The sequence below is a fragment of the Barbatula barbatula genome (genome assembly GCF_947034865.1).
Source record: "Barbatula barbatula genome assembly, chromosome: 9".
Classification (NCBI taxonomy): domain Eukaryota; kingdom Metazoa; phylum Chordata; class Actinopteri; order Cypriniformes; family Nemacheilidae; genus Barbatula; species Barbatula barbatula.
This window is the reverse complement of record NC_136772.1, coordinates 21,755,575-21,776,005: the sequence shown is the minus strand read 5'-3', so window position 1 is coordinate 21,776,005 and position 20,431 is coordinate 21,755,575. Positions and strand designations below refer to the sequence as shown.

The 20,431-nt window shown below is 39.0% G+C and overlaps 1 protein-coding gene across 1 annotated transcript in view; it reads right to left on the bottom strand.

Moving 5' to 3' along the window:
• Positions 1-3,891: 3,891 nt before the first annotated feature.
• Positions 3,892-20,431, bottom strand: part of pard3bb (par-3 family cell polarity regulator beta b) — a 287,217-nt gene continuing 270,677 nt past the window's right edge. The window contains exons 21-22 of the mRNA XM_079465100.1: positions 15,341-15,417; positions 3,892-5,487 (exon numbers count right to left, since the gene is read on the bottom strand). Of these exons, the coding sequence (XP_079321226.1) occupies positions 5,163-5,487; positions 15,341-15,417 (402 nt within the window). The 3' untranslated portion in view covers positions 3,892-5,162. The remainder of the gene's footprint in view (positions 5,488-15,340; positions 15,418-20,431) is intronic.

The following is a 20,431-nucleotide window of genomic DNA, read 5'->3' as shown; positions in this document are numbered from 1 at the left end:
ACTTCATATGTCAAAAATCTGAAAATACGAAAATCTTTTAACGAGAGAATCCTGAGGGAAATAGATTAAAAATCGGGCAAATAATAGTCTTTATTCCGTATGTCCTGTTTTCATATTTCACCTAACATAGGCACATGAAATGTTTTCATATTTACATATTTTTATACATTTTGAATTTCATGTATTTTAGTTATAATTTTTACAATCAAATCTGAGCCCGCCTGTGAAAACTTTTGTTTCATTCTGCTTGATATCTTTAATACCCTCACAGATTGAAATTATAGTCAAATCAGTTCATCAAGATGAATTGATTCCAAAATAAAAGCATGTTTATAATATATACAAGTGTGTGTGGTGTGTATATTTATATGTATATATATACATATACGCACTGTAAAACTTTGCTGTAGATTCAGTTGCTGCTTAAAACTTTTTCATTTTGAATAAATCACTTTGACTTTTGAGATTCAAAATGTGCCAGAAGAGACGATATATCACAAATTTTCAATATCACATTAAATATCACATTTTCCACATACATTTACATAACAAGTGACCTAAGATATTAAGAAATAGGTACGTTTATGTTTAAAACTAAATTGTGAATTAAACCTACAGTAAGTTCCTGGCAAACCTGCAGCGGAGTTTTACAATGTACATTTCAGAAATACGTGTATTATACATTTATACATAATATAAACAACATTTTGTTAGTTTATATTAGTCCATATTTGTTATACATGTATGCGTGTTCATTTCTATATAAATAATATAATAATATAACAAGTCAACTCCATAACCCAGAAAACAAACCTACATAATCAAAACTAAAAGAATTGTATAGGGTGTTGTCCCACTCCTCCAGAATCAGCGTCAACGTGATCTGGGCTTTTGAAAGCTTCTGTATTTACTGAGATCTCACAAAAGACAAATGTGAGGTTTTAAGCACCAGTAAGTACAGTACAAAAGAACCCTTGGCGACATTCGCTCAGAGTTGTGGAAATGTTAAATGAGCGTCTTTATTCTGCCGTTAAGCTCTAAAGCTGAAACAGAGGGACGAGAGGAAACGACTCCAGACTGTCTGTCACAACGATCATAAATCAGATTCCCAGCACGCATTCGCACACACAAAGAGAAAACAACATGCGCAAGCTCGCCTCCAATTGAAAGTGCGTCCCCACTAGCGAATTTGAACAGTTCTTCACGAAACATCCCTCTCATGCTGTTTCAGTCGATCAAATCTTCAACACGAAGAACTGCTTGGGTTGCAAATAATCAAACGAGCGACTTTTTGATATTGAATTTGGGTGAGGGAGTGGGAGAGAGAAAAAGGACGAGCGAGGAGACCAGAACTTAATAAAAATGTAGAGTTTCTAACGGTAGGCATAAGCTTATACACCTGTCGGTCTAATTCATCAAATGAAATAAGTACCAATTGAATGACTTGTGTTGAAGAAGTGATCCGTGGTCCTCAAACGTGCTGTGTGAATGACAGCACAATCTTTTGATCTCAGTGTTTAAGATGCATTCAGCACATCTATAGAAGATGCTTCACCACCAAAACAAACACCTCAGACCCCTTTCCGCTGTCAGCCGTGACAGCGCCGGGTAGCCACGCTAAATGGAAATGTATAATTACGACGGCCTCGAATGCTAATTAAAACTTCGCCTAATAATAACTTTCAATAATTACACATCCCAAATGAATTCTGGGAGAGCCAAACGTCTGAGCAATTACGGTGGGGTACTCTGAAATGAGCCATGAGAAGAGGAATTTATTTTTATAAATGAATAAAGATTGAAAAAATACAAATTATAAAAGGAATGACGAGTCGGAGAGAGGTCATGAATACAGTGGAATAAAAGAAAAAGAAAACATAATTGAATGCTGAGATGAAAAAAAAAGCTGTACGATCAAATCCTTCCTTCATATGAGTCACTTTCTTCTGTGGAACACAAAAGAGGACATTTTGAGAAATGTCTTGTGTATGGAAGTCAACGGGGGCCGATGTTGTTTGGATACAAAATTTCTTCAAAATATCTTCTTTTGTGTTCTGCAAAAGAAACAGTCATACAGGTGTGGAATGACATGAGCGCGAGTAAATTATACAATGTTTTTTATCTTTGGGTGAACTATCCCTTTAAAGATCCAAGATGGTACCCAACAGATTCCGATAGGTAGGTATAGACCAATGATCTCCTTTATTGTATGCATTGTGAAAGTTTGTGCAAATAAATATTGTTTTATTCTTATGTTGATGTTTCTGATGTAATCTCTGGCTCACCGGTCTTTGTCTTTTATTTCGTGCTGGTCTTAAATCGTTGGTTGTTTCCTGTCTTGCGTTGTACAATGTGCGAAAAAGTACTTGAGACTGTAATCGAAGTAAAATGGTCATGGTGTGTTATGTTATATAGTTATTATGTTATACATGTTATTATGTTATATATATATCATATATATTATGTTATATAGTTAAATGTTCAAAGTAAATGATTAAGAATACCCTGATAAAAACAACTTGTATGATTTACTTAATTTGTAATCAGTTTTTTTACTTTCAAAATGTCATTTTAGAAAAATGTACTTAAACAACTGTGTGCAAAAAGTTGCGCAAACAATTTTGTAAATCCTACTAGCTACTGTCACATCTTCGGCTGTTCAGCAAGATGCTTCATTTTAACGTGAAAGAGTGCTGTGCAAAACACGACATACCGTAAGTGACTAAAACCGTTTAGTGTTTAACGATAGAAATGTCGAACATGGGACAGTACTCACTGACGCAAGCGACAAAATGCTGAATCATAAGAAAAATTATTATTTACATGATTCATGTCATTTACAATTATCTGTCTTATTTGAGATAAGGTAAATAAACTTAATACAAATAATTACAAATTTTAAATCATCCTCAATGGCTGAGAGGCTTAATAAGGGTGTTTATTGGTTGTGGTTAAAATCAATAATAAACAAGATTAGATTTTTTTAAATAAAATCTTTGTAAATAGTTAAATGCATTGAACAATAAAGTCCACAACCTTTGTATGGTCTGTGCTCAAAATTTAAAGAGACAGTTCACCTAAAGCTGGAAGTAATTACATTTTCAAATGTTTTGACAATCACAATACACTTGTAATTCAAGGTTTATGTGTTTTTATTTTAATGACATTCCTACATCCCAAACACAGCTATAACTAATAGAATTAGGTGTGTTAGATTTAAAGTGTACGTGCAAATAATCAAACATTGACAATAGTCCATTGTATTGGGGCACAGGGGGACCCCCAAATAAAATTCTGCCGAGTGCTCCTGTCTGATCTTAATATGCATTAACAGCTTAAAAGCAAGCATATATAGATTCATTCCTCAACATATGGATTTGGGAATTCTTCAATAAGCAGCCTGACATGTCAACGTCTGGCTAAGCCAATAGTGTGAGTTTAGGGCGGGACTACTGTATTGAACAAATGATATTTTCCATCCAGCCTGAAAAGAGTCATTCGCTCCTGATACTGATGCTAGTGGTGCAGAAAAGAGACCAGAGCTTTAACAAACGCTGGTGTATATCGACAGCATTCCTCTTCTGCAGAGCTCTGATGAATCCAGAGCAGATAATGTGCTGTACGGCCCTCATAATGATCACATACAACTCTTCCTTCTCCAACAGCCAGCATTTAAAGATTATAGCCATAATCACAGATGCATATCACCTCTTCATCCTAATTGATAATTACTAGTGTGTTAATGTGCAGGAATCTATTATCACACATGCAGGTACAGTTGTATCGGGGGCGGTGATATGAATATAAATGGGAAATGGTAACAGTGTAATGAAAGACATTTGCACAGTTTATTAATTCTCGATGAATAGATAAAAAAGACAAACAGGCGCTCATTGTTTCAAATGAATATTTATTGAAAATGTGCTATATAAAGTTTATACATAGTGTTAATATATGCAGTCATACTACATAAATCATTTTGTGTTGTAAATGTTACATATATGCGTTTGACATGATAATTGCATAACTAGTGTGAATAATACTTCTCCTGTCACTGAAACTCTGAAGGCAGAGGGAGTCTTTTGTACCGAACAATGCTAAACTATTAAAGAGACAGTTCACCCTTAAAAGATCATGTATGTCATTGCTATTCACACTCATTCAAAACCTGTATGACCCTTTCTTCTGTATAACACAAAAGTAGATATAATGGAGGCCAACATTCTTTAAATTATCTTCTTTTGTGTTCTGCAGAAGACAGAAAATCATACATGTTTGTAATGACACGAGGGCGACTAAACGATGCAACAATTTTCATTTTCAGGCAAACTGTCCCTTTAAAAAGGAGTGAAATACTATCAAAAACGTACATCAATAGCTCAAAACTAAAAGGGGAGTACAAAACTGTAGTGGCAACCCCTCTCGGCGAACCTACATACTGTGCGATTCCCTAAAACTATTACATTTTTACGGTTAAAATGTCTGGCAGCCCATTCTGGATGTTTAATTGTGCTGAACCTGTTAATCTGGGTGTGGCTTCAGGTGGGCACGGTTGATGGGGGTAAATATCTTCCCCTCTCTCATCCTTCCTCTGTGTCAGAGGTTCTTCAGACCCTCCTTTCCTCTTCCTGACAAACAAGCTCATTCTCTTCATCTTTCTGTTTACATACCGTCACACGCAGGACGGTCACGAGCACAATGTTGCATTGTGCCGTTTTAACAAAACACTTATTATTAGCGTTATGATTATTTACTTATAAAGTGACATTTAACATTCAAGTCTGCCGTTTGCAGAGTCACAAAGTGATTGGTGGCCATCTGGAGTCAAAGAGTGACATCACAGATCAGGCTCTAACATAGCTACTGTACCGCCATACTGCGATTGTCCAAACCTCAGAGAGTGGGACAGCGTTCATTGTTAATATGTGACACACACACACACACACACACACACGCATGCACACGTTAATTGATACTTTTAAACAAAGTGGAGCTGGAGAACATATTAATGACTGTGTAAGACGTAGCTTTGTCCAAAAAACAGAGAATACGATCTGTGAAAATTGCTAATAAAAAAAACGTAAGTACCTGTTTGTATTCACATGATTGGCACAGCGGTGCTTGCTTTATAAACACTGTAAACACGAATAGAAACGAAATGTTTAAACAGCTGCCGTCATTGGGTTTTTCTGTCTCGGGTCCGAGTGCCGCGCCTCTCCGTAAGCGTAGCGCTCTGGACTGGGGTTGCGGTAGCCTCCGCGGTTCATGGTGTCGTACCGAGGAGCTCTGGGAGGAATGGTGGGAGAAGGGGGTACGTCCTGCCGAAGCGGACCCCTCTGCTGTGGAGGAGGGTGATAGAACCCAGAGTCAACCCGGGGGTCCACCGGGCGAGGGTAGCTGGGGTGGTAGCCTGGCTGTGGGTAGTGTGCGGGGTCCCTGTGAGCAGCCCACGGCTGCAGTGGATACTCATTAGCTTCTGGTGGTCTTCTGCAAGACAAGAAATATGAAGGAAGCACATTTAAGATATGGAAAGACGAGGTGCATGATGAAAAATGAATCTAGACAAACTGGAACGAAAAACTAAACTGAGTACATTATCATGATACTGTGTTTCGTGGCGAATCGAGCTGAGGCGAACATGAACCTGCAACACAAACATTTCAACACTTCCTGTCTCGAGCACGTACAAAGTCTGGGACAGGGAATGACATGCGGTCAGGGTCCCTGGAGACGTTAATAAGGAGGCAGACAGTTGGCCATCTCTGGTTTCCTCACGCTGGCCGATTAAGCTATAATCTCCACTGTAAGGCGAGATGCTGCACGCTATTCCAGCACGGATCACCTTTCATTGCATAGTCCGCATTTTTCCCGGCTCATTCGCTGCTGTGCCCCGAATGCACAGTTCCAGGGGCTTTAGCTGGCAGTGATATTACAGCTCAACTGAGCGAGAAGACAAAACCAGACAGAGGGCAGAGTGATCGTTGCCTTTCGCTGAATCAGCTGCCCCACCTCCCATTCCCATCATATCTAAGTATCAGTAACAGGCCCGGCATGCCACATGTCCTAAGGAGCTCGTTCTGTTTGACTCTCCGGACCATCCCTATAAACTTATTTACGTGTAGGACATGTCCGCAGACAAGCTTCCAGTCTGCAGTATCAATTTGCTGACACTGTATGTGTTTTGCACATATCGTGTTATCTGCCAGGCGTGGAAAACATCTTTCTCAAAGCCATTGACTGTAAGGGCTCTCTCTCGCTGGAGCACAAAAGAGAGGGTTTCCTGAAGACCTGGAGGGCAGGAAGACATGTATTCCAAAAATCATCAGCATCCTCTTAATCTCGGCAATGCCGTGACCACCCAACCAGCAAGACCTTTGAAGTCTGGATGCACACTCTCGCTGCTAAACCCTTGTTCTTCTTCCGTCACCCACAACATCATTGGTTGAGGCCCGTGTGATGTCACAAGCTTGGATACCGTGTGTGAGCCTTTGAAGGCCAAAGTCATCATTACCACTGGAGATTATCAGCATGCACCTGGTTCTGCCAGCCGGCCCTCAAACCCATCAACAATTAATCTCTCCAACTCTCAAACGTATCGTCCTCTCACAGGCTAATAAAAAGCCCAAAGCTTTTACACCTCTCTTTTGGTTTGGCCCAGTTCAAGATGCTGAACCCTCAATGGGATGATAAAACACAAGAGGCCTGGTGAGGTATAAAAACGTTCCGCTGTAAATAGACCAAGAGCTGGAGGAAGTAACAGGACTGGAAACCATTACTGTATTTTAGCAAGCATGCTTGCCCCCTCTTCACTTTTCAACCCCTCATGTCTTCCCTAAAAGAGGAAGCTGGAGAGCAAGTGAGACTGCATGTTGTTCTGAACAAGATGTATCCTAAGGATCAAGGAGTTTTGAAACATTAGGTCGATTCTTATTCTTTAGTATTTCACAGAAGTTAATTGAGTATTCGGTGTGTGAAATCCAGATTTTTCCAACTAAATACACTGGAGTGGTATTCGGCCCATCGGGACTCATTTCCCTCCTGGTTAAAAGACGCAACTGGTTTTGGGGCTCAGTTGGGAATTGGAAGACATTCCTGATTTGCAGTTATTTAAATGGTTTTGAAGACTCAACAGCTGGGAACAGCTGCTTTGAGCACCAATGGACCTTAGTCGGAGGAGATAGCGGATTTAATGACACGAATGAAAATGAGGCTGTTAGCGATGGAAGTACAGTCTGTTAAATTTGTTGTAGTTTTGTATACCTCGTGTGGATCGCTTAGATGATGAAACATTTAAATCCCTTGAAACCGTGTGGAATTAAATATGCAGTTTAACCTGATTAAAGGGATAGTTCACATAAAAATCCTGAAAATGTGTGTATAATTTACCCACCCTGGTGCCAATGTACAGTGCAATATACGATAACCGTTTTTTAGTTAGACAAAACCTATTTTGTAATTTTATTTAAAAATGCTCCACAGCAAAAAAAAATCTTATCAAGCATTATTGTCTTTTTTTCGTACAAATATCTAAAAAAACAAAACACGATAGATTTTCTTGACATCAAAAGTGACCTAAGATATTTAATATTGTTTTATAAACGAAAATATATAGGTTTATGTTAAATCTGCCAAGGATATAATAATGATATGTTTAAAACAAGCAAACAAAAATCCGCCAATGGGGTAATAAAAATAAACTTGAATTAGATATTTAAGAAAAAGGTCAAACTCAATTCAAGTTTGTTTTTCATAACCTATTGGCAGATTTGTTTGTTTTGCTTATTTTAAACAAACATATCTTAGGATGTGTATCTCGATTTAATAATCTTTATATACGTTTTTGTACTGTTGCATGTTACCTTACATAAGACTCAAAATATTGAAGATCCCCAAAACATAAATACTCATGCGTACAAACAAAAAATTAAAGCAATCCAATTGACTTCAGTGGGTTTATATATATATATATATATATATATATATACTATATTTTTTTAAGTGTCTCGTGACTAGGTGCATTTGACATTTTGTCCGGAGACAAGCAAGAACCAATGAAATCCAAAGTTACCCACATGTTGCCACATTTAAAATCAGCATTCGGACATGCTTGTTTTGGTTTCAATATTACAAAATAAGCTTAGAATATTAGTAGTTTCCTCTCACAAACCTATGTTTTTGCTACAGAAGACACTGTAGTTGTTGGAGTACTTTATGGACGACTGCGTGTGCTTTTTGCAGCTTCACCATTTATAGTCCCATAAGAAGATGACACGCTGGGACCAGTTGCACCAGCTGGACGTACACCTGGACGTAAGACAAGTCTGGACGTAAAAAGTCCTGCGTAGAATTTATACCTGTTGCACCACCAAGGCGTAGCGTACGTCTTAGGTCTAAATAAGTGAAAAATGGGAATGAAGAGCTGCTTCATTGACTGAATGTCTTCTGACAGATGTTTTTCCTAATTTCCTTATTGCATTTGCACAAACTTAAGTTTTTTTCCGCGGGGAAGCACATCGTCTAAGCTGAGTGCAACAGGTGTAAATATTATTCACATTACTTGACGTAGTTAGGCCCGACGTGGGGCTTACACCCAACTTTTTTTATGTCCAGCTGGTGCACCCGGCCCCTGGTATTTTATATTAAATGATTTGTTTGTGTTCAACTAAAAGAAGAAAGCCATACACATCTGGAATTTCAAGAGGGCGAGTAAATTATGAAAGAATGTTCAGTTTTTTGGTGTGAACAACTCCTTAAGCTCAAAAGCCATAAGCTCACACAGACACTCTATTGTTAAACTACCACATACTTAAACAATTATAAAGATTTAAAGAGCTATTGTGAATGATTATGGCATGTATGCTTGGAGGGTCGAGAACTGAACCAATGCTCGGGGCAAAAATACCAATGAAAGTGACAAAAAGATATTTAAAACCGGAGAAAAATGTTGTTGATTTATGGGTCAGTGCCTCTGCACACACTTGTGACCTGTAGCTGTCAGATATCTGTATTCAATGTTCCAGTGCCACTGGGCCACTGGTGACTGTTGTTCAATGTGTGGCTAATATCAAGTGCTTAATCATAGAAAAAAAAGAAAACCTGGAAGTCTGAAAACACTGAAGGGGATAAAAATACTCGCATTCATTTAAAAACGAAAACAGTTGTAACACCACGAACAGTGTATTGGTATATTTGTATTAGTATGTATTAGTTTAGTTATTTATTTATAGGGCTGGCAAATTATTTATCGTTACATAATAGTTTGTGTGTTAGGGTTAGTGTTATTTATCTTGTATGTATAAACACATACACGCATTTATTTAAGAAAGATATCAAAATTAATAAACGTTTATATATAGTTTAAATGATTGATAAATATAAATACATGTAAATATATATATGTGTGTGTATGTAATTGTGTTTATAAATACATAAATTGTGTTATAATATCTTTTTTCTAATAATATCTTTTATATTATTTACAGTCATTGCATGGTAAATATTGACATAAACTTATGAATATGATAAACTGATACTAATCGTAAAATAACAAACTGATTCCAGTAGTTATTACATCTTAATTTAAAAATAAAATAATATTTGACTAAATGATTATGGCATGATCCTTTTAATATTCCACATGACAGCAACAGCAACATAAATTGGTAAAAATGAATCTATCCTTCTACACTGCATGAACAAAGAGCGATATATAAAGAATCTGCCTCCAGGTCTCCATCACAGGTCCCGAGCTGTTTTACCGTCACTTTCGAATGGCAATGACAGTCATAAAGCTGCATTATACACAGAGACGTCTTTTGTCTCTCAGGCTTCTCTCATCATGAATTTCAACCACAAATAAAGACACTTCTGTCTTCATTTCAGCTTCCTAACAAAGTTAAATATTTATGAAACTCTGCTCTAACAAAGTTTCCCTCCTTAAATGAGATTTCATCATCAACTCAGTGACTCCTTAACCACGAAAAAACCCACACAAAAGAGCAACACGGTATACGCTGAGAAACAATGAATGATAAACAGCCATCCGTCACCAAAGAGGGATTGAAAACAAAAACAGAAGGTGTTCATCTGAAAAACCAGATGCTCCTCAAACCTTCCTCCTGGAACATCAACTCCAAAATGTGATTGGTGAATGGTGTCTGTTGAACGTCTGTTGTCTGTTTTTCCTCGTGGGCCGTCATGTTGTGTTGCACGTGAAGCTCTTCGCCCGAGAAGTTTGTAGCTGACAATCATTTTTTCCAACCAAACATCCGAAGGATCCTGGATAACGCCGATGTTCCGATGTCTCTCCATTTCCAGACATGAACATCGTGCCGTGTTTTTGACATTAGGTCAGAGCTGGTCTCCCATAGTGCACCTGGCTGCAAAAGTGACACGGCGGAGCATCTGAGGGCAGGACTGTTTATTCAGCTGCCCCCGGGAACCGCGCACCTTACCCTCACACATACATAAACACGTGCCCTACTGACCCCTGACAGTCATATAACACCAGTTAGGATCCCACTGAGAGGGCAGGATTATTTAGTTAGAATTCCAGACTTTTATTGGAAGCGGAGAATCAAAGCAAACACTTAAAACAAATGCACGTGTCATAGGGATGAAGTATCACTGTCATTTTTTCACTCTCTTATGGTTTAAAACCTGTTTTTTACTCCGTGTAACACAAAAGAATATACTTTGAGAAATGTCACAGTGGTTTTGCGTCCATACAATGGAAGTAAATGGGGGCCATTGTTGTTTGGTTCTTCAAAATATCTTCTTTAGTGTCTGCAGAAGAAAGAAAGTCATACAGGTTTGAAATGACATGAGGGTGAATCTTTTTATTAGCAATTAGCTATTAGCATTAGCATAGTTTAGAATGCGATTGCAGTTTGGGATCGCCTCTAGTTTGAACAAAAGACGTGTGAAAATGAGCCACTCAACTGCTTTTACAAACCCCAGCCCTGAGAGCGTCTGTGGGCATGTGCGAGAACTGTCTGAAAGGTAGGCTACGGGAGTTACAAGCCTTCAAAGATGAGTCAGTCGGTTAAGTGCTTTCGTCCTAGTTGTGGCAGTGAGGTCTGAAATAGATCTGTAGATTCTCTGCTGCGGAGTCCGACTCTCAGGCTGAGTATGCCAAGGTTCGACACCTCTTAAGAATAATACCTCCCGCTCAGCCATGAGAAGCGGTGCCAAATGCCCAGCTATTCCAAAACCTCCGAGTGAATTCTGTGCTCTGAATGAGTAATGATTGACCGCATTTGCAGGCTCGAATGAAACCATTAAAAAATTTCCGCCTGCTTCATTTAATCATTAGCGTAATATTCTCCATCTGCTACCTGCCCGCCGTGGTAATGGACCCTGGGCCTGAATGGCGCCAAATGGGGTTTGCGCTGTAGAAGTCACGCTTGCGTGCCTGGTCTGTTATTGGACGCGGGTCGGTTCGGGCGGGAGCGCACGGTTCACAGCTAGTCAGACACATATGAGCTCATCCGTGGGAGATGCTGAACGGCAATCAGACATCGGGGTGAACTCATAAATGAGCCATGATTTTAACACGTCAGCGTCAATTTACATTTACAGATGCCCCCCATAGGAGCGAGAGGAATTGAAGCCTGGAAGCAGTGAACGGGATTTTATGAATGCGAGTGCAGAGAGTAAAAAATGAAAAATAATGGCATGAAAGGAGGGGAGAAAGAAAAAAAAAGAGAAAATGGAAAAACAAAGAAGCGAAAGTGAGAAATTGGAGGACGGGGTTAGGAGGTCCAGACAAGCACAGATGGTGGGTGTTTGTTGCCAGGGCAACATTGAACAGGCAGAACAATAAAAAAATATGGTATTATTTCAGAGCTCTGATCAAATGTAACCTTCTTCCCTCATCATGAGTGCTTTTCTGGCACCTTCGGCATGAAGCTGACAGCTTGCCGTCTTATCCAGAAGATATGAAGACAATTTACTGACAATTACACAAACTGTTTCGACAGTCTTTTAAAGCTCTTTTCAAGTTCAACAAAAGCAGATTTTTAACTCCTTTCGACTGCAAATACAGGCTAGGAGGTCGTCCAACACAGAACCCTAAATGATAAAGGAATAGTTCGCCTTAAAATGTCATCATTTATTCATGCGTATACAATTTTCAACAATGCGCTGGTCATTGGGTACCATACAATTACAATTCATAAGCACTGGTTTAAAGCTTCAAAAGCAGCACACATGTATCATAAAAGTATTATTAATGTAGTCTGCATCTTTGTGTGAATAACAAATGACGAGGGTATTTAAATCATTATTCACTTTAATCTGCAGTGAGCTGTTAACTGCTCTGACATTTCACTCGGGTTAACTGGGTCATCTGACTGAAATGTGTCTCATGGTTTTACAAACCTTTTGATCAGAAGGTGCATGCTAAAGGTGAACAAAGATCATTCTGGGTAAATATATTCAATTGCTTAATTACAAAACAATTAAAAGATTGTTTTAAAAAGCATCTCAGGGTGGGACTTAAAGAAACTGGTTGTAAAAATGTCTTTTTTACTCATTTTGGGCAAAGGATGACTACTTTAATGCTAACATATAACAAAGCTTTGATTTATTTTAGTATAATTATTATGTCAACCCTGCAGAAGAAAAAAACAACAGAAACCTGTCCAAAACACACAGAAAATGTAATGGATTTAATGGTTACAATGGGAATCATATTGGTTTGAATGGACACCTCTGTATGTGATGGATTCTATTGGTGGGGTGTAATGTAGTTAATGGGAAACAATAGAACACCATTAAATCCTATGGAAATAATGTCCCAAAACACACAGAAACCCAATAGAAACCATTACAGCAATTCTATTGGTTTCCATTAAAACACCAATATGAACCAATAGCTTTTTTCCATTAAAACACCAATAGCTTAAAACACCAATATGAACCAATAGCTTTTTCCATTAAAACCATTACAAAATAAAATTTTCTGGTGTTATTTGAGCATTAATTCAGTAGAATTAAACACCCCACCAATATAATCCATCACATACCAGTAGAACCATTATAGTTTCCATTTAAACCAATACAAACCCTTTTAAAAACGTCCAAACCATTACAATTTATTTAATGGTTTCTATCGTTTTTTTCAGCAGGGGAACAAAACACTACAAAAAACACACTAATGGTTTTATCGGAAAAAGCTAATGGTTCATAATGAATTTAAATGGAAACCAATAGAATTTATGTGATTGTTTACATTGTTATTTTTCAGTTGGGAATGTACTGTATGTTACATAGTTTTAAAGAGTTGAACAATGTGAAAGTGAAAAAATTCACTTTAATGAACGATATGTTCATATCTCGATTTGTTTCTGGCTCACAAACTAAGCAGAGCTAGTGCAGACATCAAGAATTTTAGTACATAATGACATCATTTCTTTCATATAATACTCTTATGAACCACAGTTATTGTTTTTAAGCTTGAAAGCTCTAGTCCCCTTTAATCGTAATTATGCGGGGAAATATAGAAACAATAAGCAAATTCTTCAAAATGTCTTCTTTTGTATTTCCTAGAAGAAAAAGTCGTCCAGTACATGTTTAAAATGACATTTCTTACTCCAGTGAACTATTCCTTCACACTACACACTGCTTGTTGAACAATGTTTCCATTGAGACATGTCTGAAGAGGTCTGTGGGACAGGGGGCCAGTCCTTGGGGGTGTTTCTTGAGAAAGGACTGGGTTAGTATAGGAAGACAGTGAAGGATGGGGTTAGGATGAATGAGTGAGTATGATTGATTTGAGCACCACAGAACAGCAAGTAGTTCCAATAATGTTCCTCACGGCCAGAGATCACAGAGACGGGCCACCATCTGTGCATTCATCACCCACTTATCACCGAAACTGTCCAATGAAAGCCCCGACTGAATGAAACCCAACTTTGACTTGCCCGCTTAATCCAATAATCTGGAGGCAGGTGGTACACGGCCCATCTGATTGGCTGATCCCGAGTTGAACGCACCGGGTAATAAGTGGGTGTATCAATGCACTAATGTATATAATTAGAAACACGCGGAGAAGCTGTCGGGTCAGTTGACCAAGTCAATCTTCAGCCAACATCACGACCATGGCCCGGACAAACATTTAAAGGGATAGACAGCCAAAATATTCTGACATCATTTACACCCACTCTCATGTCAAACATGTATGAAAGAAGATATTTTGAAGAATGCTGGTAACCGAACAACAATGGCCCCCATTGACTTCCACCGTATGGACACAAAACCGCAAACACATTTCTCTGACGAAAGAAACTCATACACGTTTGGGACGACATCTGGCACAAGCGTTCTGATTTGTTATCAGTTTGATGAAAGGTTCAAGCCTTTAGCCCAACACGCTTATAAGTGCCAAACATATACACGGTGACCCATACACTAACACTAGTGCTGTTTGCACAGACCCGAGAGGGCAAACAGGCTGCAGATTTTACGAGCCAACATTCACGCCTGTGCAGCTGCGCGCTGTTTGTTTGCGCCGCTCGCAGCGGTCGGTCGGGCTCGGCAAACACAGAGCGTGATTGAGAACGATGGAAGCTATGGAGGACTGGAGCGAGACGGCTGTAACTTTAGGCAGGTCTAGAAATGTGCCCCATGATCGGGTTACAGAGTTGCGACCGCATGGCCGTCTCCCCAGAGAGGATCAGGTGAATTCCCAGGAAAGGAGCGTCTCAAAAGGCAGACACTCCAAATTTAATTATACGCCTTAAAGAGGATTATTTAGCTCCGCATGAGAGACAGACAGATGACTACCTGCTCTTTAGTCTCACACAGCCAAACCGTTGACTAAACAACACCAGGGTCCACACTACGGCTAAGAACCGCCCACTTAGACAGGAAGTGACTGTCTGACCGATGCTACTAAGTAAAGCGACCAAGTTTGTTTTGTTTTTAAGTGCCGGCTAGAGGCGGGGTTATTGAGAACATATTAAATTACAATAACAAACCAGCATGGTAAAATAAACATACAAAGACAAAAACAAGAGATAGCATTTTAATCAAAACTCGAAAAAACAATGAAAGGAAACCTGATGCAGTGAGATTTTTGAGTTGTCTCAACGAATGTTCAGGAACGTTCAGACAACGTTACACATTCTCAAATATTTTTAAGGACGTATCTTATTGAGCAGACGTAAAGTTGTGAATTGATAATTTTTGATAATCAAACTTTCATATTTGATAAAACATTAAAATCCCATAATTCCAGTAATCAGCTGATCCTTGCATTGACTGAGGCTACTTGTAGCGTCTTTTCTGTCTCTATACCTTCATCCGTCCGTCTTTATTTTGTTTCACAGGCTCTTACCTGGGCAGGGAGGCGTACTGTCGCTCTACATCCTCGTAGCGGGGGGCTAGTCTGGGGTCGGGGTGTCTCATCGGCATCTAGTGAAGGGTAAGAAGAGAGTGACAATGAGCTGAGGAGGTCACACAACACATCAAAGAACACTGAACTTCAACACATCGACTGCACGGGTGGGAGTAAATCAAGGCCAATAGATAAAAATCACACGGAATTTATAATGACGGGTTAACCTGAACAATAATTGCAATCAAATCAAAGCAACTTCAATACATAAGTGCTTAAATCATGAAATATATCATAACACCTTTATACTGTTGCCAGTCGCCGTAGACACTTGTAGGCCACGCATTCAACACTCATCAGTCAATTGTGTCACGGTATAGTTCACAAAAAAATGAGGTCATTATTTATTCACCCCATGCTGCTCAAAACACAAAAGAAGATATTTTGAAAAAGTCTCTGTGGTTTTGTGGTTGTACAATGGAAGTCAATGGGGGCCAATGGTTGTCTGCTTACCCACTTTTTTTCAAAATAATATCTTCTTTTGCGTCCTGCAGAAGAAAGAAGGTCATCCAGGTTTGAGGGTAAATAATGAAAGCTTTACATTTTTGAGTGAACCGTCCCATAACTGCATACTGTACACAGGATGAAATAAAAAACATTGACTGAGATATTAAAATGTAGCGAAAAAACAAGGCCATTTTAACATTTATATTAGCGTATATTCCCCCTAATCCTGATAATTTCAGATCCTGGTGTGCGAAACCAACTCCACTTTCACAAACTCTCCTATTGGCCGTGACAAATTACTGTCGAGCTCATTATTTAACATGCACCCAAGTCATTCAATTCTAAATGACAGATCAGCCGGTTACTTTCACCTTCCCCCTGAAATACCTGCTGTGACCTGTAATCAAGCCATGAAAGGCAGCGCGAGGTTTTAACAAAGGCTGCTTATTGGGGATTTAAGACTGGGAGTCATGGGGAGGGGGCAGCAGCCAGATCCCAGATTATGTTTCTGAAAACAGGATGGAGCCTAACCGGCCTCCAACCCTCCTAGACTAAGCCGGACTCAACTCTGAGGAAGATCCAGATAAACTGCGTGCATTACATTAGCAAGATGAGCAATCTCTTAAAAGACCTCTTTCTAAACCTTTCTCATTCAGCTTGCAGATTTAGGGCCATCTCCTGTTTCGTTTCTCTAAAGACCCTTAATGCTTTAAAGTTAAAACATTTCTAACTACGCTGTTTACGCGGCACAACAACTTTTTGATCAGGACTTCTTCATCCTTATTTTTCAGAAAATGTATCTAAGCATCCTTTATACAATCTTTTTTTGGGAGAGGTTAGGAGTGATTTTTTTTAAAGGGACAGTTGACCCCAAAACGAAAATGTTGTCATCATTTACATGACTGGCTTGGATTGTTTCAAACCTGTATTCATTTCTTTTGAACACAAAGGAAGATATTTGGAAGAATGTCAGTAACCAAACAGATTTATTCACCCCATTTACTGCCATAGGGAAAATAAATATCTTGCGTGTATTCAGGTTTTCCAATAAGACTTATTTTTTTTTATTTTCAATTTGTAAATCTCAAATTATAAATGACACAGTTTTTCTTTAAGATTAAATCAAACCAAATTTATAAACTACATTTAGTGCTGAAACCAAGGAATTTTGCGAACATTTGCGAAAGGGGTAAAAAAAGAAAAATAATTCAAGATGGATTCCTTGAAAGCAAGTCTTAACATGGTACACATTGCATTGTAAGCAAATAAATCGTGTTTTAAAGATTATCTTACTGCAAAAAAAGACAGAAACACACATTAGTTTTATTAACACCTAGCCTTTATAAGGCAGCCAGAAACTTCATTTTGAAGAGACATTTTTCTTACATCTAATGTCTTGCCGTCCTCTTGTCCCTCTTCATTCCAAAAAGCAAAAATAAACACTCACAGAGAACTGTGACTGCGAGAATTGTGAACGACACATAGGCAACATCATAAATTATAAATGCTGACATATAATCCATGAGGAAATTATTCCAACAGATTTAGCATGGGCCTGACAGATGAAGGTTGGGGCCATTATGCAAAACTGGCTGCTTTTCCGAGGGCAATATGTGTGAAATTGTGTCATCTGTTTCAATGAGCTGATTTTAAATACACGGGTCGCTGTGCCGCCACCCCTCTCTCCGCTGTCCTCATAAACGCTGCCCTCCTGCCTGCATATTAGCCGCATTTTTCCTCTCCGACTCCGAAATGTCTTCAGGGCTTCAATATATGAGACGAAAGGACAGGGGTATATTACCTGGAAGAAAGACTAGTTGAGCGAGGAAGTCCACTGTTTCCATCACACGTCTGACTCTTTCAATCTGCGCATTACCTTCATGAGATGCAATGACCTCAATAAGTAGCGGAGAATTGGGCGTCTTTGAATGCCGATGACGGTCAAGTTCAGAGCTGAGATGACTATCGTGTGCCTGGAGGGTTAAAACGGAGAACTTATCTCCAAATGGAGCAGACATCATTTTTGGACTTGGCAGAAATACTCTGCACATCCTTCGAAGTTTATATTTGGTATCGGAAAATATTTCAAAAGCCTTTTTCAGAAAGGAATATCTGGCCAGAACTGGCCCGGCTGTAATGACTGCAGTGATTCGCTTCATTATTTGGCTTTGCCCTCACATTCACACCATGCTGCTAACTGTGTCCACACGCTGCCCTCTCGCCATCTGTGCTTCAACTCTACACACAAGCTGCCAATCCATGCTGAACAAAAACCAACCAATAAGGAGAAAACAGACAAACTCCTCACACCTCACGATGCTGAAACTAACAACAGTTCATATTCCTGTGGTGAAGACAACATTGGTTCCCCGTTTAACAGCTAAGATGATTTGCTCTTTCCAAAAGTGCCGTGACAGTAGTTAAGTCGGTGCGGTCACTGGAAGGTTGCTGGTTTGATTACAGCAAGAATTGAGTCATCACAGCTTGACCCCGAGTACGGCACTTAACACCAGGATGCTGTAGAGGGGCCGCCCGTGTAATAATTTCATGAAGCCCCTCTAGGACATCAGTGCATAAAAACGACACCGCCCTGGTTGTGTGGTAATGAATAAAGATTAATTGATAGAAAGACCTAGTGTTCTGCCATCTTGTCTATAAACCTGCAGTCGGAGGCTACATTCTTACATTATGACCAAAGTTCCAATGCGTTTTTTTGTCGTTTTCCCTAATACTTTGAATTAGCTTTTATTTTTATATTTCATTAAACTTTTAGCAAAAAAAATTTTTATTTATTATATTTTGCAATCTTATTTTCAGCTATTAACTAAACGAAAGTTAGAAATGTTGCCTCAACAATAAACCTAAGTATAAGCGTTTCAAATAATATTGACGCCCATTCTTTTGTTTTATATCAATGAACAGAGAAGCTTTAATAGATTTAGTTTTAATAAATAAAAAAACTGATCTGAAACTCTATGTATAAGAACATTGGAAGTTCAAATGGAGATTCCAAAGTCGATAGTTTCCATTAAAACTTGCTGCAGGTATTAGGGTTGCCAGATGAGCATAACAAAAACCCGCCAACAGCCAACCAAAATTAGCCCAATGACCGCACCTTTTCAACATTAAATGTATGCCAGTCCTAAATACCTAAAACACACATTTTACAGTCGTTACAAAAATGTCTTCATGAAAATCACTGCATAGTAGTAATCTTAAGCGCCTGCAGTTACTTCCTCAACCGTAAGAATGACAACTGATGAACAAAATACTTCCACTTATCTCACTAAATAAATGTAAAAAAACAGCGGCAGCGTTTCAAAGTAGCCAAATTCCAAGAAAATAAGTGGACTTGGCAACCCTGACTGCTATATTGTCAGCCAATAATGCAAAACTAGAAACCAAATAATAAACAAATCGAGTAAACACATATATTAGGTTAAAGGGAAATTAAAACCAACGTTTCTTTATTAAAGGAACAGTTCACCCAAAAATGAAAATTATTGTACACCATTGACTTACATACTGTAGTAGGAAAAATGGCATTATACATTTATTTGTTCTGTTGAATACAAAAGAGATTATTTTTCAAGTATTTAGCAAAACAGTTGTGGGGCACTTATGACTAGCATTCTAATTTGTCCTACCATGGTAGTCAATGGTGGCCAAGATTTTGGTCGCAAGCATTCTTCCAAATATCTGTCTCTGTGCTCATCAGAACAAAGAATTTTATACCAATTTGTAACAACTTGAGGGTAAACGAAGACAGAATTTTCACATGGTGAACCATCACTTTAAATTGAGCTTTTTAGCATCGACTCGCTAAACTCCTGACACACTTTCCACAAGGCAATTTGGAGCAATGCTGTTTTAGAAGTTGACTAAAATGAGGTATAGTATCCAAGATAAATGATCCGAAACAATGCTTGCGATAAACTTAGAGCTTGGATTGTGGGTATGAGGCTTTAAAAGAAATGCAGCGCTCTAGATTCAGGTGAAATAAATCTGGCTGTGTTCATCAGAAACGCTTAGAGAAATGCTTCTCAGTTAAAACCAAATAAATCCCCTTCATGTAGGCCGGGATGCCACTTGGGAACAATACACTTGGCCAAGTGAAAGCGAAGGCCCGCAAAGGTCCTTTTTAGGTATAGTGTTCCTCAGTGGACCCTGGGAAAAAGCGACCCACGGAAATGTATTTTGTCATATGGCATATATAGTGTTCTGGCGATGAGGTACAGGTGTGAAATGCAATCAGGGGGTGCAAGGGATTATGGGAGGTGTAGTCCAAAGCGATGGGAAAAAGCCCTGATGCAGACGAGAGGCGATGTTACAGTACGTCTAAGTTCATTTGTATGACAGTATGTGCGTGTAGGCACAGGCAGGCCGGTGTTTGTGTGGGGCGTGCGTGTTTGCGCAGAGGGCACCGGGGGTCTCCCACCGGAGAGCGTGTATCCATCCCCATGCTCCGAGCTGCAGGCTCATGCATATGTAAAATACACAGTTGAAATCAGTATGATTTTACAGTTCACTGACGGCTAGGTAAACAAACAAATGAATGCGACGAGAGGAGAGGGGGAGGACAGC